Consider the following 26,546-nt stretch of genomic DNA (forward strand, 5'->3'; position numbering starts at 1 on the left):
TGATTTTACGACTTAGAAAAATAAATCATTTCCTAATGCTACTTACATAGGGGCATGGCCACACCGATTGCCATTGACCATGTAGATGGACTTTTGTCCTGTTTCAACGACAGGACGGATTTGGCTCGTCCTAAACACCTATGCTGCAGACAGTCCTGCCAGAAAGATGCATTTCCAGCACTGAGCCCTGGCATCCCTCAGTGCATAAGTGACAGGGAGGAAACATAGGCACGTATGTCCCCACTGGAGCTGCAGGTGTAACTCGAATTAGCATCAAGTTTTCTAGCTTAGCCATGGCCAAGGTGATTGATGCTGGAGCATGGACCGGTACCCCAGGGCCAGCAGCCCACCCTGGCTGTCCGCAGGCTGCCGTGGGTGGGGGGCAGCTCCGGGACCCCCAGGAGGGCGCCGGGCTGGGTGGGCTGCCATCACCCTGTAGGGCTCTGGGTGGCGAGCCAGACCAGGCTGCTGAGACTTTTATTTTACGGCGCTGAAGCTGTTCCTGGTAAACTTTCTCGAGGCTGCTCTTCCCCCGAGGTCTCCTGTGAAGGGACATGGCTTTCTGTTTGTCTTGGCTTGCCTGCGGAGGGGCCGGTTTTGCTCACACCGCTCAGACCCTGCAGGACCAGCCTGTCCCCGTCCCTTCTCAAGGAGGGCAGCCACTTGCAGGCAAATGCTGCCTTCCCTCTTCCTTTGGTGCAGAGCACACGAGCAAAATTAATGAACCCAAGAGGATTGTTCGCTGCCTCCCTGTGCACTGTGCGCGGAGGGTGTCTTCAACCCCCACATTTACCTGCTGCCGCAGGGGGATAGTCATACGATTATTTAAAAAAAAAACCAACTACTAAAGTTGGGTCTTTCCTTTCGAGTTACAGCAGGGGCTGGAGTGCGGAGCCATGTCCCTGGGAGTGTGTTCTGATTGCTTCTTCAACTTCTGTTTATACAATTTTACAAAATTTTGGCAGGAATCAAGAGCACATACCAGGGTGTTGGCTTTTATGAATCCCATGGGATGTGAAAGTCAAGCTGACTGGATGAACTTTGGTTACATATTCCAGACAAGCACAATGACTCTATTTATTCAGACTTGGCAGCCAGAATGCAGATTGACTCTGTGGGTAATAAATTTTCACAGCCACAAAACTTCAGCGGCAACCAACCTGATCCCGTGCAGAAAAAATGCATACAAGGAAGCAGACTTGGGTAGCAAAAATATGTTAGATTATTATTCCATGTATGCATACCAGTCAGTTAATTTATTTGGCTATTGATTGACATGAATTGCACAAATGATGCCAGGGATCTTTTTCCCCTTAAAGGAACTACTTTCTATTACAAAATTTTCATATTGTAAAAGGACAAGTAGGGGGGAAAAAAGATAATTGTTCATATTACAATTGACAATCTCCTTTTAATATTTCACCCAAGACTGATTTAAGTTATCCAGTGACCTCTACGGAGAAGAGCAGGGTATTATAATGGGGATTGTTTCATGTGCTATGCCACACTTCAAGGAACCAAAAGGCAATAACCACTACAATTCAGTACTCCGAACAATCTTAAGTACAATTTTGACATCTTCATGCTACAAAGCTTCAGATGCTTTCTGGGAGAGACGATGATGAAATTATTACTCTATGTGTTATAAATCAAAATGAATTGGCTCTTTAACTTGCAGATTTATGTTAACTACCTTGGTATCTGTTAATTGCATGCTCTTCAGATATTGATTGGGGATTAAAAAGTATATTTTCTTCAATCTATGTGATGTAAAATATGCCAACAGGAAATTTTCCCTCTGCATATTAGATCCTACGATCACTGCCTGTAAAATTAAAACGATCAGTTTAAATGGATAAACTATGCTCATTAAAGAGGAAAAATACATTTATGTAATTAAAATTAAGAGACTAATATGTGTGGATAATGTAATTACTGTGGGCGCACAGACACTCAGCTCAAACCCAGCCTCTTTTGCCTCTCCTGGGTCTGTGAATCTCACTACCTTAATTGCTGATGTGGAGGGAAGGGTTGGGAATGCCTTGCCCACTGCTGGTCCTGAAGCTCTTAATCATGTCTCTGTCTTGCATTTGGCCTCCCTCATCCGTGGCTCACATTCCCTGGGTCAGTCACTGCCCTTCAAATACCAGCCCTGGGAGTGCAGGAGCACCTGTCCCCCTTTGCACCGCTTCAGAAACTTTCCGTCCGCTGCTTGGCAATTTCAGATGCAAACACAAAATCTCCTCTGGAGTTTTCAAAGTCTTTCCCCTAAACTTCCCTGTTTAGATATTAGCAAAATGAAAAGCTTCCCGGTTCTTGTACAGCTCACCTTCAGCTCTTTAAGAAACTGGACTACTTAAATGAGTCTGGGTGCTCAAAGGTTAATTAATTGTGTAAGGACTATCTGGGAATCACTCATGTACTGTTCCTATCCCTTCATCTTTGATTTCTTTCTTTCCTGTTCCCGAGCTCAGGAGGAGATCTGAGATTAAAGAGCCTCAGAATTAGGAAGTAAAAGAAAATGGGTTCTTCCACTGACATTTAGACACAGATCAATGTTGTAATCTGGGCATTTATTGGCAGAGAGGGTCTGTGTTACTCTTTTTTGGGCCTATTTCCTGCTAGGTAGATGGAAACTTAGTGTTTTGTTATCCCGCAGGCATATTTATTTAGGATTGTTCATTAAGCAAACCTGCAGGTCTCAGCTGAGGTTCTGCAAAGCATTTCAGATAGCAGGAGCCAGCCTGTGCCTCCAGGAGATTTTTATCTGTACAGTCAAGTTAGAAAAAAATGTGACTAGGAAAGGGGACCAAGTCACAAAGTAATTGCCGAAGGTTGCTCATGCTAGGGCCCGTGATGATTAGAAGTGAGTACTGGGATCTCAGCTCTGCTCTTTGCCGCGCGGGTGGCAGACTCTGTCCTGGCTCTGCAGAGCTTGTTGGAGCACCGAGGCAAAAGACCCAGGCTGTATCAGCTGTACCTTAAAGCTCTGGTTACTGAGCGAAGACCTTGCGTAGCACACGTGATACTGAGCAATCCAAGCGCATGAAAGATGTTAATAGTTGTAAGCGGTAGCGCTAAACCGAAGGTACCATGTGTGCACACCCAAACAGCAGTACTTTTCCACGATCCCTTCTCCGCCTAAACCTACTAATGTTCTTTTATCTCCTGCACGATAGACACTTTCACGTGTCCTTTTCTGCTTGCTGTGAAGCAAACCAGTATTTCAGTTCTCTGGCTTTGCCAGCCTGTTCCACACTGACATCCATTACGCAGGATCCCATCTCCCTTCCTACCCAAAAGACAAGCCATCTCTCCTGACCACTGGCTCCCCCCTCCCCTACCATGCAGCCCCTCGCTGCAGGCACCACGGCATCTTGGTGTGCTATTGTTATTCTTCAGACATCCCTTCTGTCCCTCACTTTCCTTTGCCCTACGCTGTCTATGCGCTGTATTTTAAACTATCTAGACAAGCAGGAAGAGTAATTAAATGTGAAGTGTTTCAGGATGAAATACATTAAAGAAAAATAAATTGTATAAATATGTAAATAATTGAATCTATGTGCTGAATCTTCTTAACACCAAGAAGCTTTGCTCAAAATAGATGAAATAATGGTTTAGTATAAATATTAAAAGGTTTTGATTTACCTGTTATTTGGAATATATTCTAAAATAGAGACTAATAACAAGAGTTAAAGAAAACCCTGGAAGAGCTTCATGCCTACATACCTAGAATTATTTGTCTAAGATCCTGAATTTCAGAAGTCTAGGTAGCTCCAGTTACCCTTGACTGAAATAATCACATTTGAAACTCATGTTATATCCAGGTCTGGATCCATCTGTGAGATGCAACCAGGGGCAGTACTGCCCTCATATGCTCTGGTGAAGGCATGGGACATGCATTTTAGTGCAAGAAGGAAGGGAAGGGGCTCTTGCCCTCTCATCCCCAACCAAATCGCCCATGCCAGTATACTGAGAAGGAGAGAGTGTGGCATAGCACCGCTTGGCAACGAGCCACTCGGCCGGCCATGGGAACGTCAAGATCCAGCCCTATTCTAGTGAGTACTTAATTATTTAGACAAAACACAGCCATGTTTTAAGGAAAAATTGGGAGACACCTCCCCCTGCCAACAAACCCCAGATCTTCTGACACATGGAAAACTTTGGCTGACGTATCTGCTCCCAGTCAGGTAGTTTGGGGTTGTTAAAACCCAGGCAAGCGTCCTAATTGCTGTGTTATGGAGTGAAGCAAACACACAGCCAAGGCTTTTTCTCAGCTGTCCTTAGCTTTCTTAGCATGCATGGGCCACACAGAGACAGGACCGAAAATGCTCAGAGGAGAGGCGAGGGCTGGGGAGATGGTGGCGAGGCTCTAGACAGGTAAGAGGTAAGCAGCCCCAGCGGCTAATCCCTGGGGCCAGCTCATGACTGCAGGGTTTGGCCTGAACCCTTAATCCAGAATTCCTGTTTCTCCCCTCCTTGTCCGCTCTTTAAAACAAAACAAAATCAAATCAGAAGGAGACTGATACAAAAACCTTCTGGGTCGCATCAAGGTAATAAATCAAGAGCACTGCAGACCGTTCCCCACCAATCCAGCAGTTAGCACACGCGGGCTGGCTCTGAGCAGCAACATCTGTTACTCCAGTTACAGTACTGCATGTATTTTGATAACCTTTATGTATGTTTTGAAAAAGCATTAGCAAAATATTTGCAGTAGCTCAGTCTCAACATGAAACATGCTACAAGTGACATGTCAGTTGTCTGGTTCTTACCTGGTCATTCTCTTCTTCATCGCTGCTTAACTTGAGGTCATCTTCTAGCATTCTGGAAAGCAAGCAGTAGAATAAATTATAATTTACCAAAATGCTTTAGGTCTGATGTTTTCTCTGAGCTACTGTAAACATTTAATAATTTAAATAGAAAGAAAATATATTTTATCCCAGTAACTCTGTAGATGTGACACTTTATAATTTTTTCTTATCCAGTTGCTATCAACTAACTTCTTAATTAATTTCCTACTATTACTGCCTAAGGGAAAATGTTTACTAGAGTAATAATGGATTTTGCAAAGATTCTTGTTATTATAATCACTGACAAATAATTTTTATATGCTAAAAATAATATTTTTGATGCTGACAGGTCAGTAGTCTATCTGAAAGGAAAATTTTGTTCCATTTGGCTTTGAGCTTACAAAACAGAAGTAGATATTTACACTGGCAGTACTGCAGCACAAAATAAGATTCAGTGATGTTTCCCAAAGGCCATTTTTACTTTATTGCATGTTTGATGTAAAATTGACATTGACTGAAACAATTAAAACTAAAATATATTGTCTCAGTGCACAAGAGTATCCACAAGGATTTCACTGTCACATAAACATAGAAAATAATGCATCTTTTCTAATGGGGATTTCATCCTCCCTTCCCATATCCTTTCCTCAACTTGCTTAAACTGGCTCACAAAGAAGAGTTTGTTTTTACCTCCATGCATTTTTTTTACAAGCTAGGGTTAAGTAACCAGCAGTTAAAGGAGTTGAAGAGGTGCAAAGATTTCTCCCAGTGCTTGAAAGGTCTTCAAGAATGGGACCTATTTTTAAAAAACACCTCTGTAATAATAATAATAATAATTCAGAAAGTTGCTAATTTTTCTTGCGTTCTGGGAAAAGAGAATTTGTAATTTCGTCTCAACTCCAGAAGAAAGCTTGGTGAGCAATTCAAACACATCCTGTGATGTGGGTGGTCCCCGGAGTGTAAATATCTCAGGAAGACATATGTAGTAATTTCAAACCACCTCCTTGTACTTGTGCCTAGAACTTCCAAGAGCGTGCCTGAAAAGTGTGACTCTTACATGGGCGACATGGTGTGCCGTGTCTTAAAAGAGCACCGAGCCTAACCACCCTCTCCTCAGCTCCTCGCTATACGTACAGTCCCTGCCTGCTGCTGCCGTCACAGCTGCTTCCCTACTTCCCTGCGGCACCTTTCGGGGAATGTAGGTGTATAAGAACAGAATCAGGGGTCAGAGCAGAAAATCCCACTAGTTCACCTCTTAAGGACTCTTGTCTTGCTTTTCTCCCCCATTTCCTTCTACTTGTGCCAAGATTTTTCCTCTGTAAAACCAACATATCAAATTCAGCAAAATCTCATTGCAATGCAGACACCTCAAATATATAGGACACCCATTGAGTTAGAGGGACCTGACAATCTCACAGCAAGACTTGCCCATGTTTTATCCGGAAATATGTCCACAGGCAGGAAAAAGCTCGCTCTGCCATCTCCTGAGTCAGCAAAAACTCTGGTGGCCGTATCGATGCAGCCACCGGCCAAGCTAACAAACCCTGCTGAGAAGTGGGCAAATGGGACAGGTATGAATGACACGGGATATAGCTATAGCTCCTAGGAGCTAAAATATGCAGAGAGGCAAAGCTTCCTGTAAACATTGCAAGATCCACATTGGCTTTGGATCCCACCACTTACAGGGATCCAAACAATCTTATAATTGCTCATTTCTTAAGTTAGATCTGTTTAGGGCATCCCTGAGAAAATAGTGCTTGAAAATAGAAAGCTGAGATCTGGGATTGGGCACTATGTAATTAAATATGATGAAATCTGCACTGATAGTGATTTAACCAGAGAGAGATGTGCTTATTGTGTGAAAAGCAGAGCACCCAGGGTGTCACTGCCGGCTCTCCCTTGAGTTTGAGTGCGTGAATTTCTGCTAGTGAGGTGGTAGGTAAGTACATTATTTAGGATTTAGCAATTTAGCTCTTCTCCTAAATGGAATTTGGAAAATCAAAAGCGTATAATGAAATGTTCTAGGTAGCTCTATGCATTTCTTAGTGTCCTGGCTTTTTGTATCAACTAAAACCAAAAATGCGTATTTTGAGTCTGTGATTAGAAGCAACTATGATGCTTTGAAGCCTTCAGATTGTGTGGAGGTGTGAGTGGAGCTAAGGTGAGGCACTTAGTGCAAGCAAGAACCATCCACACAAAAGGAACAAGAAACCGCAGCGCTGGCCCATCAACCTCTCCTTGCTTGTATGTTTTAGCCCGTCTTTGTTTTCCCTGTCTGTTTCTCATTTCAGAAGTGCTGCTCTCCAAGAAAAGCACTGTCTGCCCAGGGCTCGCAGCCCCTTTTGGAACACCGTCAGCGTACAAACAATCTCCTAACACTGGGGATAGAAGAAAACAGGTTATCATAAAATGCTTGCTTGCTTGCTTGCTTGCTTTTTTTCCCTAGAGTGGGATCTGACCTGCCTGATCCATGTATTTGTCACAAGGATGTGTCAGGTTAAGGCAGCTTGCCAATGTAGTGGTCTACCTTGTAAAGGCAGGAGCTGTGCAGGTATAACCTCCATGCCTAAAAGTCTTCACTGGTTCCCAGACTCCTTTCACTGTCAGGTGAGGCCCTCAGCCCTGATCTACAAAGCTACAGCCAGAGCAGGACACACTGTCACCGGCGACTTCAGTTTCACCTGCCAGCAGTCCTGGAGAGGGAGGCTCCTTGGGCACCAGGCAGCTCTCACAGCCCAGGCTGAAGCACACCCTGGGTGAGGAGGAGGTATTTGTGTTACAGGGACTCCAGTTTGCAGTAAGTGCCTTAAGGAAGCTAGATCAATTTTGAGTCTGGATGCTTTTGAGGAACGCTCCTCCTCAGCAACTCATTTCCACCATGACAACGATGGCGGTTAAAAGAAAAAGTCCATAACTGGACCAGCAGACCCCACTTGAAGAGAGAGAGAACAGAGGAGAAGAAAAATACTTTAAGCTCACAAGAGGCATTACATTAATTTGTAATTTATCTGAAAAGCACTTTGGCACAGATTCAGCACAAAATGAGCTTTGGTACGTCCTATGCTAGCAGAGCACTTCAGAACATGTTTAAATCAACCCCTGCTCGGGATGGGATTTCTTTACGTATTTTGGCAAACTAGTACAAGGATGGACAGACAAACACATACAAGCTCATGTGCAAACACAGCCTTTTCAACACAGCCTATCTATAGCTATTTTCTATAACACCTTTTTCAGAATACGCAAAATCCAGGCCAGTAAGTGACATCATCCACGGGCTTTAAGATTTTTTGAAAAGGACTTGGCTTTGATGTGCTTGGGTACTGGTAAAAAGATAAGTAAATATAACTTTGTAAACAAAAGCTAGAAAAATGAAGTGGTACTCGAAGCAGCTCTGAAAAACACACACCACCACTTAAGGCTTCTGCACTTGAAAAGAGCGCATATGGTCAGGAAGTCACTTTGCAGAACCTAATTACACATTTTTAGTGACATCTCTGTGAGGTCGCGGAGGCAGCGAGGTGTGGGAGGCTCGGGCAGGAGCGCTCACTGCACTCTATATTAATGCATTTGCTCCTTTCTCCGCAAATAGTGTGACAGGTAGAGACATAATGAAAGGAAATGAGGATGAGTTTGGGATATTGAGAAATGCCTCAGCAAGCCAGCTGGTTTCTTTCTCCAGTAACCAATTAAGGGGTGCAGCCTGGGGTGCTGGGCCACTCAGTTACGGTTGGAAAGGAGGGGCGTGAGGGGTTACGCACATTCAATGGAAAATAGACAAAGTCTTCTAGACGGCATCGATATCCAACATCTGCCAATTTGAATGTGACTGTGTGTCCAAATCTCCTACATAGCTTGTCAGAAAGCCTGACCTGTTTTATCTGGGGGCTGCTCACTGCTTTGGTTCAGTAGGCTACCAGGGTGGGGTGACCATGTGGGGCACTGCAGAGGGACCCTGTGGGACTCCTGCTCATCCTAGCATGTCGAAGGGCCAGGAGATGCTCCTGGTCAAAAGTACCCGGAGTTTGGGATGGGAGGCCATCGCAGGCTGCCTGGGAACCACATTGGTCAAAGGAAATGGTCAAGTTGAGACTTGCAGCTTCACTGTTTTGTCTGTCTGTCTTTTCTCCTGATTTGTTGTTGCTGGGAAGTTAAGTCCCAAGCAAGGATTATCATAGAATCATAGAATAGTTTGGGTTGGAAGGGACCTCTAAAGGTCATCTAGTCCAACCCCCCTGCCATGGGCAGGGACATCTTCAACTAGATCAGGTTGCTCAGAGCCCCGTCCAACCTGACCTGGAATGTTTCCAGGGATGGGGCATCCACCACCTCTCTGGGCAACCTGTGCCAGTGTCGCACCACCCTCAGTGTAAAAAATTTCTTCCTTATATCTAGTCTAAATCTACCCCCCTTTAGTTTAAAGCCATTCCCCCTTGTCCTGTCGCAACAGGCCCTGCTAAAAAGTTTGCTGTCATCTTTCTTATAAGCCCCCTTTAAGTACTGAAAGGCTGCAAGAAGGTCTCCCCGAAACCTTCCCTTCTCTAGGCCGAACAACACCAACTCTCTCAGCCTTTCTTCATAGGAGAGGTGTTCCATCCCCCTGAGCATTTTCGTGACCCTCCTCTGGACCCGCTCCAACAGGTCTTTCTTATGCTGAGGGCTCCAGAGCTGGACGCAGTACTCCAGGTGGGGTCTCACCAGAGCAGAGTAGAGGGGCAGAATCACCTCCCTTGACCTGCTGGCCACCCTGCTTTTGATGCAGCCCAGGATACGATTGGCCTTCTGGGCTGCGAGTGCACATTGCTGGCTCATGTCCAGCTTTTCATCCACCAGTACCCCCAAGTCCTTCTCAGCAGGGCTGCTCTCAATCCCTTCATCCCCCAGCCTGTATTGATACCGGGAGTTGCCCCGACCCAGGTGCAGGACCTTGCACTTGGCCTTGTTAAACCTCATGAGGTTCATACAGGCCCACTTCTCAAGCTTGTCCAGGTCCCTCTGGGTGGCACCCTGTCCCTCTGACATGTCAACCGCACCACTCAGCTTGGTGTCATCTGCAAACTTGCTGAGGGTGCACTCCATCCCACTGTCTAGGTCATTGATGAAGACATTAAACAGTACCGGTCCCAATATGGACCCCTGCGGGACACCACTTGTCACTGATCTCCATCTGGACATTGAGCCATTGACCACTACCCTCTGGATGCGACCATCTAACCAATTCCTCACCCACCGGACAGTCCACCCATCAAATCCATACCTCTCCAGTCTAGAGAGAAGGATGTTGTGGGGGACTGTGTCAAAGGCCTTACAGAGGTCCAGAGAGACGACATCTGTAGCCCTTCCTGTGTCCACTGACGTAGTCACTCCACCATAGAAGGCCACTAGGTTAGTCAGGCAGGACTTGCCCTTGGTGAAGCCATGCTGGCTGTCTCGAATCACCTCCCTGTCCTCCATGTGCCTTAGCATAGCTTCCAGGAGGATCTGTTCCATGATCTTCCCAGGCACAGAGGTGAGACTGGCTGGCCTGTAGTTCCCCAGGTCTTCCTTTTTTCCCTTTTTAAAAATGGGGGTTACATTTCCCCTTTTCCAGTCAGTGGGAACTTCACCGGACTGCCACGACTTCTCAAATACGATAATCTTCAGCCCCAGCCAGAGTCCAGGGGATAAGCAGGAAGACATCTAGTTTCCCCTCTGGGAAGTAACATCAAAGTAACATCAAGTTTCAAATGTGAGGGTAGAGCCAGGGCCCAGGTCAAAGATTTTTGGGTTTGAAAGAGCTGGAGGGAAGATGTCGACGGTGTGGTGTTTGGGGGAGGCGGTCTTCAACAGCCAGTTGGGAATCAGTTGCAACTTTCAACATCTGGAGCTAGACTGAGACCCTTCCAGTGTAGCCCTACTTAGGAGGGTATCTATTTTCTTCCAGGGTGAAGACACGGCCCCACCCGGGAATTATCCTTCACATCTGCTCGTGCACATGAAAGAAGCAGCAGGCATCACACCTTGCATTTTACTTTAACCTCTGATACATTTCACATTCCTCGGCCTAATGAATTCTTTCCTCCCCCCCTGCAAATTACTTATTGAGGCGTAAAACTCTGAAAAAATGCCTCTGTGGTTTTGTTTTGTGATTAGAGAGATTCCCTTTTGGCACGTAAATCAAAAGACAAGAGAAGAGGCCCTGAAAATTTCCACGAGAGGTTATGAAAATGAGGGGTAAAACCGTCCATGTGTCCCTCTGGTGGTCTTAGCTACTATACGAGATATGGTCTTCATGATAATTTTGATAATTAGAACAAAAAAAAAAAAATCGAGATGGGAAAGGAAAAATATTGTTAGTAATTAAATCATTAACACTAATGCTTTAGGAGAGAACATGCCCATGGTTTGCAAGCCCGGGGCACAAATATACGTACTTGCAACTGTCATTTAAATAAATTCAAAAGTCACCATCGTTGAAATTTGTGAAAGATCTCATGAATGTGTTAATCTGATCAAGTATATTGTTCCATTTTAATGCTAGGCAGCATCTCAGTCAGAATACCGTGTTTATTACAGACTTTTGTGATTTCTGCTCATTATGTAGGAAAGAAACTTCAGTAGTGGAAAAATACTTTGATTTTAGCTGAAGAGGAACCCCACAAAGCAAAGAGTTGTGATGAAATATGAAAATCAGATAACTAAGTGCTCATTCGAGTTTATGCCGCCACAATGTTTCATCTGAATGAGACTGGTTTTGGAAAATTACCTTATTTTTTAATGCACAATATTGACATTTTATTTTCTTTCCCATAAATGCATAGCGACCTTCCAAGAACTGGACATGAGTTTCAATATTACCAGAAACCCAGAAAGAAAACTATTCTAAGTAGCAGTAGGCTAGAAAGCTTTCAGACTGGCTCCAGATGTTGAAAGTCACAACCGATGTGCTGATATAGGAGAAGAAAAGTATTGCTTCACGTTGTAGAAAAACAAAACAAAACCTTCCTGGAGGCACAACACTGTGCAAGACCTTTAACTCTTGTTCCCAGCAAAATGAGAGAGAACGCCAGGTGGGAACCTGCCCTTCCTATCCAGACTGGGCCCTTATGTTACTGGGATTATTTCAGCTACAACTGCCCACGTTCGTAATATGACTTAAACTCCAATAAGACCAATGTACCTATGGTTTCTGGCTGTCTTTGGTTGCTTTCTAAAAGAGAAATGCAAGGAAAAATATTCCTGGGAAGAAGTATGGAGAATTCATAAGAAACAGATGAACACGTTTCCTTCCTTTAAAAAAAAAAAAAAAAGGGAAACCAATCTGCTTGCTATTACCTTGGTTACTTGCACATAACAGATGGCCAGTTATATTTGCTACTTACCTACAGCCAAAACAGGTATTTCAAATAGCTTTGTTTACTAATCCTAAATATAGGAGTAGCTGTTTTTATACAGTAGTAATTTTTAATTAATTAGATTCTGATTGCTGAAATTATTTTTCACTTTAGTGCTATAACTGATGCAAATGTTTCACTTTAAAAAAGCTCATGCATTTATATTATCTGAAAAGTGTAGTATTTATTCGTGTTTTATATGAAATAAAGTCAAAAGCTTATGGATTCAGGTAAACAACTAGATCAAGAGGATATTTTATAAATGCTGTAATAGAGCTTTCACTAGGCTTGTAAGATCTCTGCAAGCACTGGTTGCAGCATCTAAAATTCACTCTGAATATATGATGTTTAAGTTGTGAAAACCCCTCAACAAACAGTTTGTGCAAGTTCTGCTACACAGAAACATGTAGGAAAACACGATTATAGAGAATACCGTCAAATCTAATTAAAAACAGAGGGAGAAGGCCAGTAAAATCAGGCTGGTGAAATATTAATGTACTTAATGCTGGAATGAAGCATATATATCAATGTGAGATTTAATTCCAGAGTGTACAATTTAAATGCCTGAAAAACAGACTCAGTCTATAGAAATAGAATTAGCAATTCCAATAAAAAATAGATGCTCTGAAGCAAAAGTTTTCTGTCCTTGGCTTGAATCCATCTAGGCTGGTCTACACCGCTCTCCAAAACCATTTAAAACGGCTAAATGCTCTGCTAAATTCCCATTACACTGACGGTCTCATTAGAAATGAAAGGCAGTCGCCTCCGAGTGATACAGCCATCACTCTCTCCTATGAGCAGAAGCTGAAATAAGGTTTCCTCTGCAGCAGCTGCCCCAGTGAGCGACTGTGTTTGCCCCGGTGATGGTCTCCCCATTTAAAGAAAGGGAGAACGGATGCAATTGAATCATACCCTGAATTTTCTAACTCCTTGGCAGGGTGGCAAGAAAGTGCCCCACAGTCCACAGCACTTCCCGAGAATGATGTTTGGGCAGAAGGACCCAGAGTACCTCCTTAAAAATGGGAGAAATTCTTCAGAAAAGCAGTGTGAGCCCATTCCCCGAGCAAGGAAGCCACCTAAAAATGCATGAATACTCAGAGAGAGGGAAGAGTGATGAGCGACGTACTGGCAGCTCACACCTAAGCACCTGCCTAAGTAGTCCAATCACTCTGAGGACTCACCAAAGTTTCATGGCTAATCATGCTCTGTGTGACAGGAGGAAACACATTGGGGGAATAAAAGTTTTGAATGCGCTGCTTGCAATTTTCCAATCTGTTTCTTGCCTCCCTGCCCCTGCTTCCCCCAGGCTCTCTGGGTGTGATTAGCAGTTATTTACTAACTCTCTCCCTCTGATTTCCTAGCAATTGCTGATGCTGCCATCTACAAAATATTCATTTCAAATGCGAAATGAAATAAGAGGGCGTGAACTGCACTACTGCCTTGTGTGTCAGCCGTTGTGGCAGAAATCTTGGGGAATTTAATGTGTCTGAGACAGAACCGCCACTGCCAAGTCTCCCCACTGAAGGTGCAGCATCTGATTTTGTACTCGGTGATTATTCCCTTACAAATAGCCTCTTTCTGCCTAATCCCCAGCATTATAAGCACATGTCCTCATGCTGGAGTCATCATCCCACACATTTTTATTCTCGTGCTCCCTTGCAGATGACTGCAGTCACCCGTATAACGCTGACCGTTCATTTAGCAACGTTCATACCCGGGACTCTGGTGGTGTTTATCCCTATCTCGCTGGTTCGGCAAGGGAAATGAGATCATTTAGGCTCGAGGTTCTCAAACTTTGCTGCGCCAAAATGAGAAGTGTCTTGTATCATCAAAGCGAAGGGGAAAGCGGCAGCTCCGTGTCCCTGTGTGATCCCCTGGGCCCTGCCCTGCACGCCAGAGGCTCACGCCATCTCTCTGTGCCAGGGCATCCTGCCGGTGCTGACTTCCAGCTGCCCGCTCACCTCCATCTCTCAAGTGTTTTCAGAGTTGCAGCTTCCCAGGGTAGAGTCCCCACTTAAAAACGGAGTCAGGAGGACATTCCTTGTTCTGGGGTATACAACTTCGTGTTGGTTTCTTTCAAGCCTCCTTTGTTTAAGTGAGGCTGAATTATCAAATTATTCAGACTCTTTGATAACCTGCTCCATCCTCACTGTTTCTTTCTCTGTCATCCTCCACAAAGTTTTACCAATGGTGAATATAATTTCCTACCATGTCCTAGTTGCCAGCTCCTCACAGAATGAAATCAGCTTTGGTTTACATTTCTTTCCTTGAAAGTAAAACATTGAATGCAAATAATTATGCTCTTATCCTTCAGTTCCTTAGTGGTATTAAAGGAACCCTGTTTGGGCTCCCCCCAAACTTTGTGTGCAGTAGGACAGGCGACCTGTCCTTAAAACTTAAACTTTCTTCCTTGGCCTTTTGGCATATTGCACAGCATGAGCTGTCTCCTGGGGTTTACGCCACGTTTCAAGGTACATCACAAACGACCCTCAGATTTTGCTAGCCAGTGGCCTTCATGGCTATGTGGTAGCATGGAAGATCTGAGGCTTACGGATACTTGTATCTAGGGTAACTGATTTTAAATAATTTATTGTCTCCAGACACTGTTCAGCTTCCTGCCCATCTACTAGGCACCCTGCTTTTTCTCATATAAAAAAAATATTTATTGACTCTAATATTATTAACAGCTTTAATATTTCCAGCTAATAAGGGGCTATTGCTAGAATTTCTTTGTTGTTGTTGTTCTTTATATACCTTAAGAAAACCCTTATTCTCATTGTCCTTGAACTTTCCTCTGGTATCCTCCACTCCTTTTATCCGTCTTCAGTATTTTATAATTTCTCTTTTAGATCGATTGTTATCTTCCCCTTTCATGTTACAGGTATTTTTTATTTCATCTCTATTGCACAGATTGCTTTTTCATTTCTAATTGCTACTTCTACCTCACCACTGAAGCTGAGCTAGCTTTCAGCAAAGTTGGGTTTTTCCTTGACTGTGGAAATGCAGCCTTTTGGTAACCTAACAAGCTCTGCTTAAAAACTTCCAAAATTCCTTGTTTCTAGGTTTTTCTACCCCATCAATTTCTGGCCAACAATATCTTCCACTTTGGGACATCAGCCTTTCCTTGTCGGGACTGTCCTTTATTTGTCTAGCTTGGACATAATAAAATCATGATCTAGTTCCCAGGCAACCATGTGCTTCCCATCCAGTGACTGATTTATCTTTATTCAAAGCAGGGGTGAATATGTCTGGCGAAATGTCCTCAGTGCTAGAAAAGTGCCACAAAGACCATCCACAACCTTTATTTTAATTTCACGGCCGGCTGCGCTGGACCTCTGGTGATACCGTCAAAACTAAGACCTCTGGTATCCACCTGATGAATCTGCCTTTGCTTTACAGATCGGTGCTGACGGAGCAGCTCTGTCCCCTCCTGTAACTGGAGTTACAGTGATGTTCTGGCTCTGAGATAAAGAAAAAGCTTATTCGATATCCCCAGCTGGAGCTTTTCATGTCAATAAAGGCTAGAGGAGGGGAGAAACAGGCTAATTCAGTCCCTCCCAATGGCACATGGCTGACAAGCAGATACAGGGAGGCTTCTGCAGAATATATGTATGGCACTGAGTGGCAGGACAGGAACATATGGGAACTATACCTCCTCCATAACCTCCCGAGCTCCAGCCAGTAGAAGCATGGCTGTGAAAGACACACCAGGACCCCCAAAGTTTTCAGCATTTCCTTTTAAATACTTTTCCTAGCTGTTTCCTGGAAAGCCACTATATGTATTTTACTCAGTCCCGTCTGCAATAGTTATAGCTTCATTTAGTTTTAATATAGTTATAAATGAGCTGTAGCGGCCTGCTTCTTTTAATAACTAAGTAAATGAAACCCTGTCTGTAATAATAAATGAACCATCCATCTGGGAGGCCTCCAGTAAAAATTTCAACAGGTATTTATTGCTCCTTTATGTAAACAGTACTCTGGACAATACAAGTGATTATACTCTCTGTCAGCCCTGTCAGGAAGGAGACAGTATAGTTTTGGATGAGGTTCCATAGCGTACACACTGAATTTACAGGTTTATTTGACTAGATGGAGAAAAAATTATTAAAACAAGCAAATAAACAGACAAGAACCCAGTTGGCTACCGTGAAAGGAAGCATACCATTTCATTTAAAGATATGGGCTGCGAGGATAAAATATAGAAAATTGACAGGTCCGTGGTGCAACAGACTTCTCACAACCCCAGATGCTTCACAGACACCCCCCTAAACAAAACCAACCCCCCTGCAGAAGTGGAAGGAGTTTCACTGTAAAATCAACACTTTACAGAGACTTTAAAATATATTGTGCCCTTGTAGGTTCTCATGGTATGGAAGAGCAGTGCCTCGGGAGAATCCCCGACCGGGGTCCAAGGGGTGGCAAACCACGCTGTCCATTCCTGGGTCATCCCTTTCACCCATGGACACTGTTGTTCGCACACCGAAAAGGGCAATAGCATGACACTTTTGCAGTAATGAAATGTTAATTAGAAAAAATGTCATTGCCAAAATCATCTTCATATCACTATTATATTCTGGCTCCTAATTACATACCATTACATTCCGCTATTGTTGAAATAATACAATGTCAGAATATATTGTCAAATAATTAATTCACTGTGTGGCAAGAGGGAGAAAAAAAAAAGAAACAAGGGGCAGAAAGACCTGAAAGCTCATGTATGGCCAGGTTGATGTGCCATCACTTGATGCTGAGGAGTGAGCTATAGGGAGTTGTGTGTATTAAATATGTAGGGGCTGCTGTGATTTTTGTCAAAATTTCCAGCCCTCAAATTTCTGCAGGAACGGGCTTAAACCTCTCCCATGAGCAGGCTTCTTAGTGCCTTTCATCTGCAGCCAAGCTAGGCATAGGGAAAAATGCATTTTTTTCCTTACCAGGCAGACTACAAAAGGAAACCAAAGCTCTTGGCCAAAACGCCAGGCAGCATTGTGCCCCGTGGGGCAAATGGATCGCTGCTCATTATGGAGACCTGCACCCTGTGTGCTCAGCTCAGAGAACAGGGTAGCGCTGCTCCCAAAGGGGCTACCTCCATGGCCAGGGCATTTCCAACATTTTTACTAAGCCTAGCACGCTAACAAACTTCTTAGGAGATGGTGCATTAGTGATAGTATTCTGTTTTCTCCTCTGCTTTTGGTGTGATCACAAGATGCTGAAAGGGGAGAAGATAATCCCAACGGGGCAGACGTCTCCGAATTGGTAGCAGTCCCACCAAAATAGAGGAGGAGCTGTCAGGTTTTCCCGCAGATGGGCTGAGGGAGGGAAGGGGCTGCTCAGGTAGCGCCAGGGCTCGGGGCACAGGCACTGCAGGGACAGGGGAGCTGGAGGCAGGCGCTGGCACCTGGGGTGAGCACGTGGCCGTGAACTTCACTGCTGGGGGGAGAAAACCGTGTGCAATCTGCAGTGGTCAGATAGTTCCTTTGCTTCGCATGGAGCTGCACTAAAGGGATGGTTGCTCACATGGGATCCCGCTAATTCAAATTGCATTCTGCAGCTCCGGTCGAGGTGTGCGCTTGGGTTGTCCGTGGGCTTCCTGGCACAGACCCTCAGCTGCCCTGGGGTCTGGTGGCACCAAGCACTTCTGGCCTGCTCGCTTCACTTCAAGATGTCCCCTTCTAGGAGTCAAAATGGGAAAGTCCTCTTTCTTAGAAATAATGTCCTTTGGACATTGCAACAGCAGAAATAGTCAACTGAGGGCTGCTCCTTCAGAGAGGGGAAGGGCTTTACTTCAGGCATTCAGATCCTGCATGTGCTGTGCAGCAATACACCACCTGGACTGCAATATATATGTATTTAAAAAAAAAGTGTGTATTTTTTCTTTAAAAACAAAAAAGTTAGCTCTCAAATAGTAAACCATGCTATATGTCCTTTCTAATGTCTCTTTTTAAATATACACCGGGGAACAACTCTCATAACTCACTCGACACACACTATCTTATGAGTTATAGGTCAGTCTTCTACGTGCAGAGTGTGTGTTGCACTTCTACACACCGTTATGAATTTTCCATACCTCATCATTCATATCATGTCAGAATATCTATTACAAACCCCTGTTTGCAAGAAGAGCTTCTATTTTCCCCTTTCATTTTATCACTGCTCTTAAATTTTCTCCCGGACACCAGCTTGGCATGCTGGCAGTACCATGCTGGCAGTTTCTGAGAAAAAGTCATATTCAAAAATCATATGTCAGGGCCGTAATGTCACTTCCAAAGAAATATCCTTTTTTAACTAATAGGAGTAGTGTATAAAAATGAATTAGACACAATTGTATTCTGATTGCCAAATTCTACCACCCAGCTGCTAACTACCACAACCGTCTTGTAAAAAATAATAATCTGGAAGTCTAAATGATGTCTGATAATGCTTTCTGCCGTGCTACATCTTTGGAAGTGTTGAGTCATCTTGAGAAAAATGTCGACAATCATTTTTCACAAAGGCTCGAGCGTGGACGTGGCTCTAACTAGAGTCTTGTGTGAGGGATTTAGAGCTAAGGGGAATTTTCTGACAAAGTTCAGCCATCAAGAACAGTGTGAGGACTGGCCAAAATGCTTGGCAGTTGCTAGATTTGAGAAATGCTTTTCCCTAAATAACTAAAGTAGTTTAATTTCTATGCAAAATGATTAATTTCAACATTTCTGAAATGCTATGCTTTCATTTTCTTCTTTCAAAAACATTATTTTGAAATATGCTTGTATCTAGTGCTGTAATGAGGCTCCCCAAGTGCTTTCTGGAGTGAGGTAAGCTAAATGAGACGATTAGCCCTGAATGTATTTTTTTCATTTTGCTGAGAAAATGAACGCAACTTTTTTTTTTTTTTCAGTTGACCCAGATGATTTTTTATTGTATCAAACAAAGCATCAATTACCCATGCTGATTCAGAAGTTAATTTAATTCAGTTTGCAAAGTATTGAAACTAGCCTTGGTTTGAGTTTCACCTGCATCCACAAAACATACTCGCTTCTTTCATTTTTTTCCCACTCATTGGCTGTTAATTGAAGCATTCTGTGAAATATTTTTTTCTGTTATCAGCTGTCAGACTGCCATCTATAGGAGCAAACTTCTGTACCATAGCACTGTTGTAAGCAAGTCTTGGTATGAATCAAGCATGCAGGAAACGGATTCTCAGATTGTTACATGACTGAAATTCAAGGATTTGGTTTTTTGGTTTTGTTTGGTTTTTTTGTTTGTTTGGGTTTTTTTTTTACAAAATCAGATTGGAATTAAGACCACTTGCTCAAATCCATTATACAACTGGTTGGTTGGCTGGTTGGTATGTATGTTTGAAATTATGATTATCTGATACTGAGTTCCCAGGAACTGAATTCTACATAGTCTCCTACAGAATCTACCTACGGCCTCCACTTTTGAAAAAATGGCATTAAGTATCATTTAACTTGCTATTATTTGATGCCAGATCGAGTCCAATCAAAACAATCATTTTTATTTCAGAAGTACTTTTGGGTGTGGAAATCAAAGATGCAGGACTTAATATTGACAGAGCTGTGGGTAATTATCTGTTTTTAAGTAAGAACAAACTCTACAGATAATAACGTATTAATGTAGTACAACTGCAAATAATTTGTAAGCAAACATTGTGTCTATATTATGCAACATATCTTTAAAAAGTCATCTATATGAGGGATGAGACTTGATTTCTAAAGAATTGAATTTAGTAGTAACAATGTTAATGGTCAAAAGTGGATCTCCTAAACTAAATATTGAGTTAGTTTCATCAGTGTCACTCTAGTAAAACCAGTTTCATCAGCAATTAACTTAGCCCACTATATTACCTTCAAGGCAAATGATTTTTTACTGATAAGAGAAAATACTTTAGTTGCACATGGTTTATCAGGCACTAAATATTTCATCAGATGGCTGATGAAAATACTGAATAAAATAGGCAAAAAATGTAGGAGACTGACAATAAAGACCTTTGAAATATGTAAACAACTTTCCAGAAGTTCTATAAACCTTTAGGCTATCTCCAGCAGAGTCTTTTAGTCTAAAGAAATAACTCTGTATTTTTCAGTGTACTATTATCCTCACACTAACAGCAGAAAAGTTTTCACTGTTCAAAAGATGCAGCAAACAGCCCTCACTACATATTTTTATAAATAGCTTGTGCTTGAAGTGTATATGCAATTTAAAGCTGTGTCAGGGAAGAATCAGGAGTGAACGAAAGGTCTGCCAGAATTTTCTTATTGACATTTTCTCCAACTCTTCCTTCTAGCCGAATACCAAAGCACAAGGACTTACTCTCCTTATTACCAGGATCATTAGCTAGTATGAAATAGGACCCATCCTATCAAGACAGGTACCAATTTATTATCGGGCTGTATTCTATCACACTATTTTCTAGCGAGAGATCTCCACGTAGGTACATTTCCCAACACCCTGTGAGGTCAAAAGTAAACAAACCCATGACTATTCTCATTCAGTCGGAAAGAGGAAACTGAGGCAAAAAGATTCACTGTTTTTTTCCGAAGTCACACTGTTCAATCAGATCCAGAACTGGGGAAGGAAACTCCCGGTCCCGACTGGGAACACATCGGCACTGCCTCAGATGTACCCGTGACCCAACATCTTATGCTGTTCAGCCTCTGCTTCACCTTTGGAGCCTGCGCTAGTAGGAAATTTTAAGTGAAAGAAGGCCGAAGACAAGGTGGGAAGGTGAAGAGGTGCTGAAACAGTATCTTTCTATGTACAACAATATCTCTTCTATCGGAGCACAGCAGAGCTACTGGAGCAGAATATGTCAACATTTAAGAGTCTGTAATTCTCTGGCAAATACGCATTCCTGCCTGAAATGGGGCAAGTGGGTTTTATGTAAAGAATGCATTTATTCATCTGTAAAATGTTACAAATAAAAAATAAAATTGGACTGGACGATTTGAATTTCTTCCAGAAGAACCTGTAACATTTGACCTATTTTGGTATTTTAAATCAAAATTTGATTATTTTAAGCTACATGTGAGAGATCATTCATTCCTAACAAGGATTTGTTATATTGCTTGTTTAGAGTAGGATTAAATAAACTTTTGTCACGCTGGGACTGTTAACTCTTGATGTTCTTTACTGCTTCGCTCATGTAGTTATTAACTCCTAACAGTCTTTGGTTTGGGCTGTAATTGCTCCTTCCATTTGTTCTCGTGAGATCGGAAACTGCACTCAGAAGTGCCCTTTAAATACTTGTTTTTTGGTGTTTTTCCCCCATCCTTGTAAAAGTCATGACAATTCGCTGCTAATTATTGCCACGAGATATTAAAAAATACATTTCAGCAGATGTATGAAGCAGCAGCAGATAGATGCCTTCTGCACCCCTGCTTGGGACCACTGGGGCTGTGCGTGGGATGCCAACCGCAGCTGGGGTGACGGTGCCCGACCGCCTGTCATCCGGGGAGGGGGTCCGCTGCCGGCACGGCACTCTGTGCGGGGACCGGGTCTGCCCCCGGCTCAGCAGGGGTACGGCTCTGCAACTGGGCAGGCAGGCAGGCACACCCAAAATCAGCCAAAGCCAAGTGCTGTGCTGAGGGGTGTCCTTCGTCATACCGAGAAAGGGTGGGTGAAAATTGGCTTGGAGGGGTGCCCGTCCCCTCTGGGCTGCTCTGGGGTCTGGTGGCTTGGGTATGAGGGGGAGCGGTGTCCACAGCTTGCAGCAGCCACCCTGCACGGGTCTTGGGGCTACTTCGGCTTCTGAAGCAGCTGAAATACCAAGTATGGAGACTTTTCCCTGCAGCCCCGGCTCTGAGGCTGACAAAGGGTTAAACGGGGACGAGCGGCAGGTGCCCTTCTCCAGCCGCTTGCAGCTCGGGGTCCATCCCCAGGAGTGCCGGGGTGGTGCTCGGGGCTGGGGTGAGAGAGACAGTCACACAGGGCCCAAAGAGCAGGCAGCAACCACACTGGGGGCTTGAAAAAGTTGAAGACCTGGGTGAAAGCACACTGAAATGAGTGCCTAGCTATTTAACAACAAACATGGATATTCAGGACTGAAACCCAGGCCATAGCCCCATTTTGGGGGTTCAGGCGCAACACGAGCCTCTCAGGAGCGGGGCTTTCCCTCAGCTTTGCTCCGACACCGCTCCTGAGGTGTGAACGCCCTCCGAAACCCAACAGCAAGAAGAGGTAGGCGAGCAGGCGCTGGCACACCCCGCGGGGTGTCACCCCTGCACACTGGCAGAGTGACAGCAGCCACGCTGGTGCCAAGCTGCTCTCCATCCTTCGAGGACTGTGCCTCATCTGCTGTGCGAAGATCGAAAAGGAATAAGGAGGAAAGTACTAGCGAGAGCGCATTTTGTGTTTTTAATTATTAGCATCTTCGGTGCTCTTCAAAGACAGTGATGCTGCTGTATTGCATTAGCTCCCTGTATAGGTAATGAATGGGAGATGCATACTGTGAGCATTAGAGCATCAACCTCAAAGAGATTCAGGGGAAAAAAAAAACACTATACACACTGAAAAATAAATATATGCAGCCTGGGACATTTAAGTATGTCTCTTCTTCAGAATGCTGATTAATGTTGCATCAAATCACAATAAAAATAGCCCCTAAGGCTCATTTTCCTATTTGTAAAAGGGTAATAATGATTAGCTTACCAATGTTTGTAGCAGGCTTTGAGGGGGGTTCTGTTTTCAAAAGAAATACTAATGACCTGAGGAGGTCATTAGTTTGGGGATATTCTGCTGGACTGGCACCAAATCTCCTATGACACTTTCTGCCTAACAAATCATACAGCAGAGTGGACTTTCATCTGCGCGAGCTTCAGGCATGTTTGAAACTACTTAAATGAATGTAATTGCAAAGTAACTTTATTCCACTGTTTTATAGCAGTTTCCATGCTCTGCCAAAGGCAAGACCAGGGAGCCCTTGAAGCACAGGAGGCTGCTGAGAGGGTTATATTTCATCAGGTCTTCTCCACTTTTCTGCACCAGAGGGCTCAGATCACCTCAGCAAACACCCCATCACACAGGACCACCACCACAAGCCCCACCAGCAGGCAGTGAACCCCTAATTTATACCACTGGCACTCGGTCTCAGCACCTGATGAGGTGCTAACTGTAGCAGGTCTGTGTGACATGACTATAGTCCTAGAGGTAATTTCCTACACCTTATTACCACATAATAATGGCCTCTTAACAACCAGGCTAATCAAGAATTAATGAGGCACTAAAACATTTTAAGGAACAATGAAGGATTTAAAAATTTCTCTTATGTGTTTTATTTAAAAAGCAATTCATTTAACAGTTACTGCCCTTACTTTGGAGTCATATAAAAGTCTTGGTACTTATCAAATGCATCAGCTGAAAGGTTTTATTAATTTATCAGTTATTTACTTATGTGGGGCTGCACATAACCGAAGGAAACCTAAGGGGAGCAGAACCAGATTTGAGCCCCGTCCACCTCCCTCACGTCCGTCTGTCTGTCCGTCTGCCCGCCCGCTCAGGCACTCCCCTGCTCTCATGCTGGAAGCCTGTTCATCCGACGGTGAAGTGCAACACCAAAAATAGATCAAAGTCAGCCCAAATTAACACGACTGCCAAAAGGGGATTTTGCATTATCTCTGGAAAGCTAGGACTGTCTTTTATTTTTCAGGAAGGGAGGGTGCACTTTAATGGGGGAGCCATCCTTGATAGAAGTGTTTAAGAAACTCAGGGCGAAGTAAGTGGGGAAAAAAAGTAGGGATAATTTACCCTAGAAAAGGATTTCATATCAGTGACTCAACGCTGAAATAAAGCCTGAAAATATGTGCCTTTACCATCAGCCTGGAAGGGATAATCAAAACAAAAACATGTTCAAATTTGACTTATTTTTTAAAACTTCCTTCTCTGGTGAAAGGGTGGGGGACATATCCTGGTTTGCTGAGAAAATCCCCAGATAGATCATTCTGTGACAGATAACTGTTATGATTATTAATTCCACTGCTGACATTGAAATTAAACTGATTCCCAACATAATGGGTGAGTAAATAGCACATCAGAAATTCTCAAATGCTTCCACATTTCCTATGCAATCAAAAAAAAGAACTCCCTCATTAAATAATACACTGACAGAAAAGGCAATTTGATTAAATAAACCTATCTGCCAATCATGCTGAAAGTTATAAAAGGAAAGCATTCTGTAGCTAAGTAAAACTTTTCTCCATATTAATCTCTCTCTCTCTCTCTTTTTGTGATTCTTAAAAGAGAAGTAATGGAAAACTATGTGCCCCAAAGGAAGATCGGGGCAATACCTGGGCACCTGACAAAGGAGTTAAAAGTTAGTCTTCAGCCCAGTGATTTACCATGAAGCAAAGATGACATGATGGAGGAATCAAGAGACAAAGGAGAAAGCAGCAGGTGACGAGGCATATGCACTAATCCAGGAACCCGAGCTGCTGTAGGTATATTTGTGTATCCCCTGTTACATTTATCTCTTTATGTCTTTTCTGTTTTTCAGGAGACATGGGGACATGTTTTGTGGGGCAAAAGTGGAGAAGGGGAGGGCCAGCAGAGGTGAAAAGCAAGGGGAAATGAGGCTGCAGAGGATGAACCTTACAAAACCAGGGATGGGACAGTAGGAGAGCAGCAGAAAGGGTGCAGCAAGAAAGAAAACGGAAAGAAAGAAAAACAGAAGGGGTGGTGGATGGCATGGGATGGACAGCAGGTAACAAGACAGGGGAAGAGAAATCAGAAATCATTCTGTGCATAGGGTCTGAGGTGCCCGAGGACACCCGGAGAGCAGGCAGGGATGTGGGGCTGCAGAAGTGCTCCCGAGGGTTTGTGCTACCGGGCTCCCCTCCGCCCGGTCCACAGAGCCCCCACTACCAAAGCAGCAAACGCATATTCTCCTGTAGCAGCAAATGAGGCCACACATTACCCAGCTGCATTCCAACAACGGTGGGGTTAATTTTTCATGCTATTTAATTTCACCAGCTCTGTGGGCTGGGGAGAGGGGAAGAGTTGTGTAACCCGGTGTGATGGGTGGAAAGTCTCCAAACGTCACTGTGTCTAGTGGCCAAAGATGGGTATGGGGCCTGGCGGCTCCCTCTCCCTGGCTTTGGGAGGCAGCAGCTTCTTAGGATATCAAATACTTAATTAACTGAGCTGCAAAATTGCTGGGTAAGATTCATGCAGTTGCTTCTCTGTTGGAATCCAAGAGTGTCAGCCTGGACCGCTCTGTTCTTGGTGAGTCTTTAAAGCTAACGCAACTCATATGGAAGGTGTTCTTTGAAAAGAACCAGAGATTTATTTGGATAAAACTCTGAGTGGAAGACAAGTGCATGCAAAGAAATGAGATGAGATTTTAATTTTTCTCAAGTAGAAAAACATAAGCGGCTTGAGCAAGAGGCATTTGCTTTCCTGCTAGGCACCAAGGCTTTTCAGTTCTTCAGGGCACAAAAAGAGTTGTTCTTCTCACAGTGAATTCATAGCTCTGCAACGTCATTGAGCCAAATGGGACCATGCTAAAGATGTACTTGGCCACTTCTGCCAGATAAAAATAAATCAAAATAATTTTAAAAGGAGGGCTGTTGCTTTTTATAATCTTTCCATTATGCCTGGAAATGGTGGTTATTAGGTCATCAACCTACTGTGGTCTTAAGGAAATATATGCAAGTTGGGAATAATATTGATATTTTAGGTCCTTCTACCAATCTAACCTTCACCATCCAGCTTTGTGCCCACCTCTCATTGTTTATGTATTAGGTATGTCTTTGTATTTGTTTAGTCTTATGTGTTACATGTAATAATGACACTCCTAAAATCCTATCTGGCTGACAAGTCTTCTGTTACTATACCTCTAATCTTCCCCTCTCTCTCTTTATTCCACTGTCTCCCAGGCTTCAGAGCTGGAAATTTGGTTCCTGACTCTTGGCTACTCAGCATCAGTCACAGGAGGCTGCTGTGGGTGCTGCAGGGCTCCTTACGTTAGCATGCTGGCTGAAAAGTGGTATCAGCCAACCACTCTTAGGCAGCAATGAAACCTACGGGAAAGGCTCAGGGAGAGGTTTCTTTCTCTTGAATACAAAGCCTGAAAAAGCAAAGCTCTTCAGAGGAGGAAAGGACGCCCCTCCCGAGTGACTGCCTGTCTCCCGGCCTCGGTGCTGGACCGCTCACTCACCGGAGTTGCGCTGGGATTACTGCGCCGCGGGACGTGACAGTCAGCGCGCTAGCGGCAGCTGTGAGGGATGGGGAGAAGAAGCAGACCTCCGCCCTGACAAACACAGGTTCCTCTTTTTTTTCCCTTGGTCTTTCCATGTGCAGTGACTCTGTAGCAGGCCACTTTTTCGACACATGTAAGTCATCCTGCTTTACTGAGACTGCTCACAGTAAAGCATGCAGCTCACGGGGAAAT

At 43.8% G+C, this 26,546-nt stretch overlaps 1 protein-coding gene across 1 annotated transcript in view; it reads right to left on the minus strand.

Moving 5' to 3' along the window:
* AFF3 (ALF transcription elongation factor 3) overlaps positions 1-26,546 on the minus strand; it is a 333,696-nt gene that overhangs the window by 87,151 nt on the left and 219,999 nt on the right. The window contains exon 9 of the mRNA XM_076328910.1: positions 4,773-4,824. Within this exon, the coding sequence (XP_076185025.1) occupies positions 4,773-4,824 (52 nt within the window). The remainder of the gene's footprint in view (positions 1-4,772; positions 4,825-26,546) is intronic.

Source organism: Aptenodytes patagonicus, chromosome 1 (assembly GCF_965638725.1).
Source record: "Aptenodytes patagonicus chromosome 1, bAptPat1.pri.cur, whole genome shotgun sequence".
Taxonomy (NCBI): domain Eukaryota; kingdom Metazoa; phylum Chordata; class Aves; order Sphenisciformes; family Spheniscidae; genus Aptenodytes; species Aptenodytes patagonicus.